Below are 11,647 nucleotides of genomic sequence, written 5' to 3' on the forward strand. Positions count from 1 at the left end.
ATCCAAGGCTGAAGTTCTATACTCCATAACTCAACTTATCTTAATCGGATTTTGAAGTGGCATACCTCTAAATAATTGTGGCGCAATTCTCTAAAAATCTGCATTCAAATTTAGAAATTTATTTTTTTTTTAAATTTTTGTCATTTTTCTGGTGATTGATGTTGTAGAAATTCAAAAAATGAAAACATGATCCAAGGCTGAAGTTCTATACTCCATAACTCAACTTATCTTAATCGGATTTGGAAGTGGCATACTTCTAAATAATTCTGGCGCAATTCTCTAAAAATCTGCATTCAAATTTAGAAAATTTTTTTTTTTTAATTTTTTTGTCATTTTTTCTGATGTATGATGTAGAAATTCCAAAAAATTAAAAAATGTCCCAAGGCTGAAGTTCTATACTCCATAACTCAATTTATCTTAATCGGATTTTGAAGTGGCATTCCTCTAAATAATTGTGGCGCAATTCTCTAAAAATCTGCATTCAAATTTAGAAATTAATTTTTTTTTTAAATTTTTGTCATTTTTCTGGTGATTATTGTTGTAGAAATTCAAAAAATGAAAACATGATCCAAGGCTAAAGTTCTATACTCCATAACTCAACTTATCTTAATCGGATTTTGAAGTGGCATACCTCTAAATAATTGTGGCGCAATTCTCTAATAAACTGCATTCAAATTTAGAAATTTATTTTTTTAAATATTTTTTTTAATATTTTGATGGATGATGTTATAGAAATTCAAAAAAATGTATAAATGTCCCAAGGCTGAAGTTGAAAACTCCATAACTAAACTTATCTTAATCGGATTTTGAAGTGGAATACCTCTAAATAATTGTGGCGCAATTCTCTAAAAATCTGCATTCAAATTTAGAAATTTATTTTTTTTTTTAAATTTTTGTCATTTTTCTGGTGATTGATGTTGTAGAAATTCAAAAAATGAAAACATGATCCAAGGCTGAAGTTCTATACTCCATAACTCAACTTATCTTAATCGGATTTGGAAGTGGCATACTTCTAAATAATTCTGGCGCAATTCTCTAAAAATCTGCATTCAAATTAAGAAAATTTTTTTTTTTAATTTTTTTGTCATTTTTTCTGATGTATGATGTAGAAATTCCAAAAAATTAAAAAATGTCCCAAGGCTGAAGTTGAAAACTCCATAACTCAACTTATCTTAATCGGATTTTGAAGTGGCATACCTTTAAATATTTCTGGCGCAATCCTCTAATAAACTGCATTCAAATTTAGAAATTTATTTTTTTTAATTTTTTTTTTATTTTTTTGATGTATGATATTGTAGAAATTCAAAAAAATTAAGAAATGTCCCAAAGTTGAAGTTCTAAACTCCATAACTCAACTTATCTTAATCGGATTTTAAAGTGGCATACCTCTAAATGTTTCTGGCGCAATTCTCTAATAAACTGCATTCAAATTTAGAAATTTATTTTTTTAAATATTTTTTTTAATATTTTGATGGATGATGTTATAGAAATTCAAAAAAATGTATAAATGTCCCAAGGCTGAAGTTGAAAACTCCATAACTAAACTTATCTTAATCGGATTTTGAAGTGGAATACCTCTAAATAATTGTGGCGCAATTCTCTAAAAATCTGCATTCAAATTTAGAAATTTATTTTTTTTTTTAAATTTTTGTCATTTTTCTGGTGATTGATGTTGTAGAAATTCAAAAAATGAAAACATGATCCAAGGCTGAAGTTCTATACTCCATAACTCAACTTATCTTAATCGGATTTGGAAGTGGCATACTTCTAAATAATTCTGGCGCAATTCTCTAAAAATCTGCATTCAAATTAAGAAAATTTTTTTTTTTAATTTTTTTGTCATTTTTTCTGATGTATGATGTAGAAATTCCAAAAAATTAAAAAATGTCCCAAGGCTGAAGTTCTATACTCCATAACTCAACTTATCTTAATCGGATTTTGAAGTGGCATACCTCTAAATAATTGTGGCGCAATTCTCTAAAAATCTGCATTCAAATTTAGAAATTTATTTTTTTTTTAAATTTTTGTCATTTTTCTGGTGATTGATGTTGTAGAAATTCAAAAAATGAAAACATGATCCAAGGCTGAAGTTCTATACTCCATAACTCAACTTATCTTAATCGGATTTGGAAGTGGCATACTTCTAAATAATTCTGGCGCAATTCTCTAAAAATCTGCATTCAAATTAAGAAAATTTTTTTTTTTAATTTTTTTGTAATTTTTTCTGATGTATGATGTAGAAATTCCAAAAAATTAAAAAATGTCCCAAGGCTGAAGTTCTATACTCCATAACTCAATTTATCTTAATCGGATTTTGAAGTGGCATTCCTCTAAATAATTGTGGCGCAATTCTCTAAAAATCTGCATTCAAATTTAGAAATTAATTTTTTTTTTAAATTTTTGTCATTTTTCTGGTGATTATTGTTGTAGAAATTCAAAAAATGAAAACATGATCCAAGGCTAAAGTTCTATACTCCATAACTCAACTTATCTTAATCGGATTTTGAAGTGGCATACCTCTAAATAATTGTGGCGCAATTCTCTAATAAACTGCATTCAAATTTAGAAATTTATTTTTTTAAATATTTTTTTTAATATTTTGATGGATGATGTTATAGAAATTCAAAAAAATGTATAAATGTCCCAAGGCTGAAGTTGAAAACTCCATAACTAAACTTATCTTAATCGGATTTTGAAGTGGAATACCTCTAAATAATTGTGGCGCAATTCTCTAAAAATCTGCATTCAAATTTAGAAATTTATTTTTTTTTTTAAATTTTTGTCATTTTTCTGGTGATTGATGTTGTAGAAATTCAAAAAATGAAAACATGATCCAAGGCTGAAGTTCTATACTCCATAACTCAACTTATCTTAATCGGATTTGGAAGTGGCATACTTCTAAATAATTCTGGCGCAATTCTCTAAAAATCTGCATTCAAATTAAGAAAATTTTTTTTTTTAATTTTTTTGTCATTTTTTCTGATGTATGATGTAGAAATTCCAAAAAATTAAAAAATGTCCCAAGGCTGAAGTTCTATACTCCATAACTCAACTTATCTTAATCGGATTTTGAAGTGGCATACCTCTAAATAATTGTGGCGCAATTCTCTAAAAATCTGCATTCAAATTTAGAAATTTATTTTTTTTTTTAATTTTTGTCATTTTTCTGGTGATTGATGTTGTAGAAATTCAAAAAATGAAAACATGATCCAAGGCTAAAGTTCTATACTCCATAACTCAACTTATCTTAATCGGATTTTGAAGTGGCATACCTCTAAATAATTGTGGCGCAATTCTCTAAAAATCTGCATTCAAATTTAGAAATTTATTTTTTTTTTAAATTTTTGTCATTTTTCTGGTGATTGATGTTGTAGAAATTCAAAAAATGAAAACATGATCCAAGGCTGAAGTTCTATACTCCATAACTCAACTTATCTTAATCGGATTTGGAAGTGGCATACTTCTAAATAATTCTGGCGCAATTCTCTAAAAATCTGCATTCAAATTTAGAAAATTTTTTTTTTTTAATTTTTTTGTCATTTTTTCTGATGTATGATGTAGAAATTCCAAAAAATTAAAAAATGTCCCAAGGCTGAAGTTCTATACTCCATAACTCAATTTATCTTAATCGGATTTTGAAGTGGCATTCCTCTAAATAATTGTGGCGCAATTCTCTAAAAATCTGCATTCAAATTTATAAATTAATTTTTTTTTTAAATTTTTGTCATTTTTCTGGTGATTATTGTTGTAGAAATTCAAAAAATGAAAACATGATCCAAGGCTAAAGTTCTATACTCCATAACTCAACTTATCTTAATCGGATTTTGAAGTGGCATACCTCTAAATAATTGTGGCGCAATTCTCTAAAAATCTGCATTCAAATTTAGAAATTTATTTTTTTTTTAAATTTTTGTCATTTTTCTGGTGATTGATGTTGTAGAAATTCAAAAAATGAAAACATGATCCAAGGCTGAAGTTCTATACTCCATAACTCAACTTATCTTAATCGGATTTGGAAGTGGCATACCTTTAAATGTTTCCGGCGCAATCCTCTAATAAACTGCATTCAAATTTAGAAATTTATTCTTTTTTTAATTTTTTTTTTATTTTTTTGATGTATGATATTGTAGAAATTCAAAAAAATTAAGAAATGTCCCAAAGTTGAAGTTGAAAACTCCATAACTCAACTTATCTTAATCGGATTTTAAAGTGGAATACCTCTTAATGTTTCTGGCGTAATTCTCTAAAAATCTGAATTTAAATTTATAAATCAGTTTTTATTAAATTTTTTTGTAATTATAGTAAATAGTATGGTAGAGTAAAAGGGCGTACTAGCCTCGTTGCAAAGTCTGTAACAGGCAGAAGAAAACGTTTCCATATAAAGTATATACATATATAATATTTCTATAAATTTGCCAATAAAACTTTTGTCCCGCCCACTCCAACGCCCACAAATCGCCCAAAACTGTCACGCACAGACTTTTGAAAAATGTTTTGGTATTTATTCACTTTTTTATATATCTTGTAAATTTTGAATTTTTGTAAATTTGCAAAAAACTTTTTGCCACGCTCACACTTTTTAAAAATTTTTAAGTTCGTTTCATTTTATTATTTTTTCACGAGTTTCCGAATTCTATTTTGTTTGTATTACCTTTTAGTGTAGCAGTTGTTTGAAATTTTCATTTCACTGTACTGAAAAACAGCGAATTAATGGGGAAATTACAATTTCACATAGTCAAGTATAATTACAAAAAAAACGCAAAAACGAACCAAATATGAAATAGCATTAGGAAATTGTCATAAATTTTGAATAATGCCTTTGCTTAGAGAACACCTACTAATCAACTTGTTTATAGTAGCTGAAATACAATAGAAATGAGAATAAATCAAAGTCAATTTGAAGGTCGTCAACCACCGTTAAGTGGAAATTTAATTAAATTCGGCCACCATTTATCAGCTGCCTGAGCCCCAAAAAGGGCCAAAAAACCTGACGACAATTATGAATTACGACTCTGAATTAAAGTCGAGGCCAAACAGTAGGGAAAGTGCCCCAAAGTGAGAAGTAGAAGGTCCGACACCAAGTGCTCTCAATTCAATTAAAAGGTTTGCAATGCGCTAATGTAAATGGAAATGTGTTCCGCTGTCAAATGAAATGGAAACTCGATTAGATGGCCCCTCTGAGATACATTTAAATACGAAAATAGAAAAGCACGGCTGGGTGGCAAATGGAAAGTTTTCTCGTACTTTAACTGGAATGCCAAGTAGTTCGCCGGTTACTTTCGCTTATTCAGCTGAATAACTAATCCCTCGTTGGGCGCCAACTCAATTGCCTCGGCCTTAAGTCGATCCCCCACCCGGTGTTGCGAGTCCACTCCCGCCACAAGGACACTCAATCGATTGGGCTGATCTATAAAGTCCGCCATGTCCACCAGTTCAGTGCGGTTCTGCACGTTCACAATTGTCAGCAGAGTGTGCTCGTTCTTCAGTTCTCTGGGAATATATGGAAAAATATATATATTATAATTAAATATAATATATATGCACTAAAAGCTAAAGTAGAGCTTGTTCGTACTTACCGCTTGAAAGCGAAAACTCTGCGATTAACCACTTCTGGAACGAAGGATCCGTTCCTCAGAACTGGCAACTGTCGGAGCTTCAAAAGGGACTGATATGTTTTGTAATGACTTCGTCTTGTCTGCTGCTGATTGCGAAGATTGAGTTCCTTATAGTTGGGATTAACAGGCAGCCAGGTGCGATTGGCGGAGGAGAAGCCTGCATTCAGATCACTACTCCATTGCATGGGAGTACGCTCAGGATCCCTAGAGATTGTCCTGTAGTTATCGATTCCAGCCTCACAAGCGGGCTGATCCACAGTATCGCTCCAACTGATGTCCCTGTAATCAGTCATGCCCAATTCCTCGCCCTAAAGTGAAGGAAAATCTCTATAAAATGATCCTTAAGCAATGCATTTTCGGTACAAACATAATAGGTTATAGCAATTCCAGGCAATGTCATTAGCAGCATATTCATGGCGTCCACAGATTTCTCACCAAATCGGGATGCCACCCGCGGATTGTCGTGGTTTCCCATCACCCAGTTGGCCACATGACCATGTGGCATGTAGATGAGCCACCTGGAGATATAGAAGACAAAGTCCGCAGCTGTCGAATTAGCATTCAGTTCGGTGATGAAGTCAAAGTTGAAGGGAAACTCGGGACCCTGAACTCCATTTGAATCTTCGTAGTATTCCATTAGTTGGGACACCGAAGCGTAACCCTCGGTCATCATTATCCTCAGTGGTCCCTCGTGGTCCGCTGTATAATTATCCAGGAGTTGTCGCCAATGCTGAAGAAGACCATAGTCCTCAGGCTGATTTCTGGTATAGATGTGGCTCAAGTAGGCCTCATTATTCGGGTCATCGGTAGTGCCACTGGGAGGCTCATCCCTCAGTTGAGCATCCTCGTAAATATAAATAATGGCATCGATGCGGAAGCCGGCAATACCCTTGTTTAACCAGAAGAGCATCACATCGTCCATGGCCTTGATCACGTCGGGATTCCGGTAGTTCAGATCGGGTTGTCCATAGGTAAACTGCCTCAGGTAGTACTGCTGCCTCTCCTCGTTCCACATCCAAGCGGATCCGGAGAACACCGACAGCCAATTGTTGGGCGGAGCACGAGTACCGTTCTCCAAGAGAATGCCATCCTCCCACACATAGAAATCCTCGTATCCTGGCTCTCGGGCCACTGACTTTATGAACCAGGGATGCTTATTCGAGCTGTGATTGGGAACAAAGTCCAGGATCACCTTTATGCCCAGTTCATTGGCCTTGGCTATCAGGGCGTCAAAGTCCTCAAGGGTGCCATATTCCGGCTGTATGTTTGTATAGTTTGATATATCGTATCCAAAGTCCACCATTGGCGACTCATAAATGGGACTCAACCATACGGACGTGATGCCCGTATCCTTGAAGTACTGCAACCTGGAAGTAATACCTTGAAGGTCACCAATTCCGTCGCCATTGCTGTCCTGAAACGATCTCGGATAGATCTGGTAGAAGACCTCGTGCTGCCACCAATTGTATTTCGCATCCAGTTCCTTTGACTGGTGGATGCGGGCCCAAATCCCTACAAGGCCCACACTCAAAATGAAAGTTGTTTTCACTACAACCATCGTGGTCAACGAACGAACTTGTTTTCTATCATCATCAAACTTTTGCCGGCTTTTTATACTGCAGCCGGCTTTTCAATTCCGGTTTTGTTTATTTGACTTGGCGATTTGATCGCTTAAATATTTGAGCAATTGTTGAATCACTTTGAAAATTGCTTGAATGGCATTAAACATTTAAAGTTTTTTGTTTGACCCCGCTGTTACAACGGCCAGTTGGCCAAACAGTGCGAAATTTTCTAACCTTTGCATCAAAACAATGGAAATGTAAAACTGGCGCGAAGGAATGTCTGAACTAAATCAATACATAGTTATTGCTGAAAGACGACTTGTAAAGTAATGTTTAAACCTTTTTTAACCAAGCTACGACTAGCAAATATAAAACAGAATAAACATTTATCCTTAACCAGCTTTCTTGATTATGTGCATTATTTTCAAGTATTATATCACCAAGCATAAACGGAACACTCAGAAAGGGCGTTCCACAAATTTCAAAACACGTAGTTCTAATTTGCAACCACTTCCATTTTAAATAACACATTTTTACCCACTTCACAAGCACCTATTAAACACACGCCAATTAAGATTTCCAAACGCGAACTTCCGCTGCGTGACCAGGGCGACCAAATGGAATTTCACCCAATCCCCCATAGACATAATGTCGGCTGAAACTGGCAGCCTAATTAAACATTTTACTAGAGTCAAAACAAGAAAGTGTGTTCCTTTTTACCCTTGAGCAACCGGCTTGCTTAGAAGTTTCTGTATATTGAAAATTCGCCCACAAATATGTGCAGAAATCTGCACGTGTAAGCGAGCAGAGTCGGCATAATTTTCCCGCTTTTCACGGCAACATGAAAAGGGTTTGACAAGGGGGCGTGGCTGCTCGCATTGCGATTCCTTTTCCGACCAAAATCAAAGCGAAGAAAATTCGCTGTAATTTCGAGGCCGCACCTCTGGGGAAAATGAGAAGGAGGCGGGAAAGTGGAAAGTTAAAGCGAAATGTTTTTGGGGGCAGACCAGGCTAATCCGCCGCCTACATCTCCAAACTGTGGCATCTCAGTCACCTGTCTCACCTGTCTGTGGGTTCCTCGCAGGACACCAGGACATACCTTTCATGTTGCGACGCTGATTGAATTGCCTTTTGCGCGAGCAGAGGACGAGTTTCAGAAGCCTTTTGTGTTAGGAAATTCTGAAGGAGAGGAAGGAAATTCATTTTTTACCAGCACTTTTCGATTTGACTTGCTGGCTGCTCCGGTTCGAATAAATAAATATACACGGCCTACATTTTTTATTATGTAAATATTTAATCATATCAGAAAATTCGGGGTGCCTCTCCACCAGCCTGGCATATTTAAAATCAGCTCCCACTAATCCGGTAGCCCCAGATATACTCGTATTTACAAATTTAGCACACGCGCCTAAACATATGCTACGGTTTTCCCCCATCCGCATTTTCCTCCTTTTCGCCTTATCCATTTTTATATCTGCGTCTGCGTTGCCTGACAACCTTTGAGCATCAGCCAATTCGAGTTGGGCGGTCCCTCATACGGCATTTTATTTTTTTTGGGCTGCTATTTAGTGCTGTCAATAGGTTTACGCTTATCAAATACTTGTTATCAAAAATCGATTACAAAAACGGCGGCAGAAGCGGTACGATTTTGTTGGTTTGCTGTCGTTTGTCGAGATTGTCGTTGTCATAAGTAGGTTCCACATGTAAATTTCCACACATCTATCCCGGTTAATTTGCCTGTTTTCGTTCGGGCCCATCCGACCTTCACTATCTAGTTGTTATTGTTATGACTCCAGGCGGGGCAATCCTCTTTCGACCAAGTATTATCATTTTATCGGCTTTGGGTCAGTTAGATAGGCTGGCAGTCAAGTCACTGACTGATATGTGTTCGGCTCTAGGGCACTTTCGTTACAAATTGGTATTACCAATCGGTATTTGCCCATAAGTTGTTTGCAATGAGCGAGTCAGTTTAACAGGTTAAGAGTGGTAATACTTAATAAGATCTAGTTTACTGTTCCCATTGTGACTATCTAACATTAACATTCAAAATATAAACAAATCCGAAACGAGGGGATTTATTTCGCACTCTAAGTAAGGTAAACAAAAATATTGATTGTGCTAACGAGCAGTTTGAAAAATGGAATGTGTGTTTACTCGTTTTTACACAGGCAATAGGGCTTTTTTGGCAATATGCGATCTTAAAAGTTTTAGTAGAAAATATGGTTAATAGAAATTTAAGGCGGAGTGCAGTGTTTTCAACTTACTTCACTATCAGCTCCGCTAAAATGATCTGATATGATATAATCTTTCTCTGGAACGAGATAAAAACACATTTAGGGCTGTGATTCACCCCGTTTATTTTTATCTTTTTAATAACATTGTGGCCAGTAGAATTCTGGACTGCAGCTGTCAGCTTCCTGTCATAAAGCCAATGGCAGTAGCTCATCAAAGCCTGTAAAAGCGGCCCATTACCTTTATTGGACTTGCTTTTTGGTCTTGTTAGTACATCGCCTTTTCGTTGGTATTAGCCAGTTGGTTTGTTTGGACCCAATTTGGATGTTCTGCGACGCACGTATTGGGATTCAATTAGTCAAGCCACTGTGCAGAGTTAATAAATCAAATCCCAACCATCAGCCATCCTCCAGAAAATCGAATCGCTGCTGGCGAACGATTAATTATGCATAAATTTGATTGATGTGCGTGAGGCGACTGTTTAATCGGTGCCGAAAGCGCCTTCGAGCTGGTGGAACCAAAAGTGTCAATGAAAATAAGCTACGACCTAAAGTCACCAGTTGATTAACGAGGTGATGACGCACTCGGCGCCGATTTTAATTAGCATTGAATGGCGTTATTTGCATATAATACACACCGATGCGCCTCGTCGAGAATCAGATTATAAAACAGCTTACTTTTACTTAGACCACATTAATACACTTTAAACGTAAATAAGATTAGATGTTGTAAAATTTCTTATATAGCACTGAATGATTAAAACTAGTAGATCTCTACTGCAGATGCCATTAAACAAATGACGTGAAAATATGAATATACAAATAGTATCTCCGGACACAACACCACACATCTTATTCATATTCAACAGGCAACCAGTTGTGACAAGTGTACTTGCCAGTTAAAAAGAAAAAATAGCTTGATGATATAATTGGTTATTTATTATTTTTTGTTTCTTCATTAAAGTATGAAGTAATTGCTGTGTCAAAAGAATCGAGTGGCTTGGCAAGATCCCAGTTTCTGGATGTTCAGATTTCTGCCGAGCTTCTTATATTCCCGCTGAGTGCACTCAAAAACACATCGATTTTGGTAGGTCACACCATTGGTGCCACAGACCTCTGCCTTTCGAAGATTACAGGGACAATAGCTTGCCTCCGATGGAGCCACAAATAACATGGCCAATAGGCCCAAAAGAGCCAGCATGGCCAAGAACTTCATTTTGCGCAAGAAAATGAAAAATTATCCGATACTCGCAGTCCTATTCCACCAAATGTTCTACCAAGACTGCGTTTAAGATTAATTAATTTACACTTTTACTTTATTTGGTTAGAGTATCTTGGTTATAATATACATTACTGATAAACGAGAGAAAGCATTTTAGATTGTTTCCACAAGAGTATTAAGCTTTTGATAGTCACTTATTCATGTCGAGAACTATCTCACAGCACTCAGCACTGCAGTTTTTATGTATTTTGGCTCCAAATGGGTCCGAAGATTTAACAGCATTTCCGCTTGTCTAGTTGCAAGGTCCATCTTTTTGGATGTTCAGGGTGCGTCCAAGTTTCTTATAATCCCTTTGGCTGCACTCGAACTCGCAGCGGTTTTTGAAGGTAACACCATTTGAGCCGCAGACCTCAGTGCCCTTGGTCTTCAGATCGCAAGGACAATAGCTGCCCTCCGAGGATCCGGCAAAGAGGGCGATCAAAAGGCCCAAGACGACCAGCAAAGTCGGAAACTTCATGTTTTCTACGTGGATGTATGGAGTGAATAGGGTTTTCTGTGCGGAACTCGTCTTCGTTTCGCTGCGAGCATTCAATTAAGACTGAGTTTCGAATTAGTCGTTTGTCGAGAGTGTGAATAAAAGTCGTCGCTGCCTTTGTGTGTGCGTAAGTTTTGCTAATTACTCAAACAAGCTGCTGATTACTGCGCTCCACTCTCCCGTCCCGACCTTCGAAACATCAAACACTCCCCACTTTTTCTCACATACGCGTATGCTGGGTACTCGTTTCATTGGCATGTGTCTTGCGGGCTTCCAGTAACTTACACGGCTGGCAGTTTAGAGCCCGGACCGCCAGAATGGCTAAAATGAAGAGCATCAGACCCAGAAGTAAACCTCTCATGGCGGCAATGAATCCACAACTGGGTCTAACTTAGGCGAATTTCCCCCGGGGCCAGGCAGCTAAGCAAATTGAAATTGAATGGCAATTGAAATTGAATAGCTAGTGTCGTGTAAATTGGCTC

At 36.3% G+C, this 11,647-nt stretch overlaps 4 protein-coding genes across 6 annotated transcripts in view; 1 reads left to right on the top strand and 3 right to left on the bottom strand.

The window, feature by feature from the left end:
• The window catches only part of LOC6542743 (calcium/calmodulin-dependent 3',5'-cyclic nucleotide phosphodiesterase 1), a 116,451-nt gene that overhangs the window by 77,822 nt on the left and 26,982 nt on the right, over nt 1-11,647 (top strand). The gene's annotated exons all lie outside the window — the stretch shown is intronic.
• Nucleotides 5,221-7,197, bottom strand: LOC6540944 (maltase 1). The gene is made up of 3 exons (XM_001969769.3): nt 5,983-7,197; nt 5,577-5,923; nt 5,221-5,490 (listed from the first exon to the last, which is right to left on the bottom strand). Exons 1-3 carry the CDS (start codon nt 7,171-7,173, stop codon nt 5,274-5,276), a joined length of 1,755 nt encoding a protein of 584 aa, XP_001969805.1. The 5' UTR covers nt 7,174-7,197; the 3' UTR covers nt 5,221-5,273.
• Nucleotides 10,333-11,225, bottom strand: LOC6541219. Its single transcript, XM_001969770.3, has one exon. It carries the CDS (start codon nt 10,622-10,624, stop codon nt 10,391-10,393), a length of 234 nt encoding a protein of 77 aa, XP_001969806.1. The 5' UTR covers nt 10,625-11,225; the 3' UTR covers nt 10,333-10,390.
• LOC6542543 lies at nt 10,707-11,150 on the bottom strand. Its single transcript, XM_001969771.3, has one exon. The coding sequence runs from the start codon at nt 11,145-11,147 to the stop codon at nt 10,923-10,925; it is 225 nt and encodes a 74-aa protein (XP_001969807.3). The 5' UTR covers nt 11,148-11,150; the 3' UTR covers nt 10,707-10,922.

This window comes from Drosophila erecta, unplaced genomic scaffold, assembly GCF_003286155.1.
Source record: "Drosophila erecta strain 14021-0224.00,06,07 unplaced genomic scaffold, DereRS2 tig00000055-arrow-pilon, whole genome shotgun sequence".
Lineage (NCBI taxonomy): Eukaryota > Metazoa > Arthropoda > Insecta > Diptera > Drosophilidae > Drosophila > Drosophila erecta.

Coding starts and splice junctions, on each gene's coding strand:
- LOC6541219 (XM_001969770.3), bottom strand. CDS start 10,624: ATGAAGTTCTTGGCCATGCTGGCTCTTTTGGGCCTATTGGCCATGTTA.
- LOC6540944 (XM_001969769.3), bottom strand. CDS start 7,173: ATGGTTGTAGTGAAAACAACTTTCATTTTGAGTGTGGGCCTTGTAGGG. Junction 5,924..5,982: donor GAATTGCTATAACCTATTAT/GTTTGTACCGAA, acceptor CCTTCACTTTAG/GGCGAGGAATTGGGCATGAC. Junction 5,491..5,576: donor AGAGTTTTCGCTTTCAAGCG/GTAAGTACGAAC, acceptor ATATATTCCCAG/AGAACTGAAGAACGAGCACA.
- LOC6542543 (XM_001969771.3), bottom strand. CDS start 11,147: ATGAAGTTTCCGACTTTGCTGGTCGTCTTGGGCCTTTTGATCGCCCTC.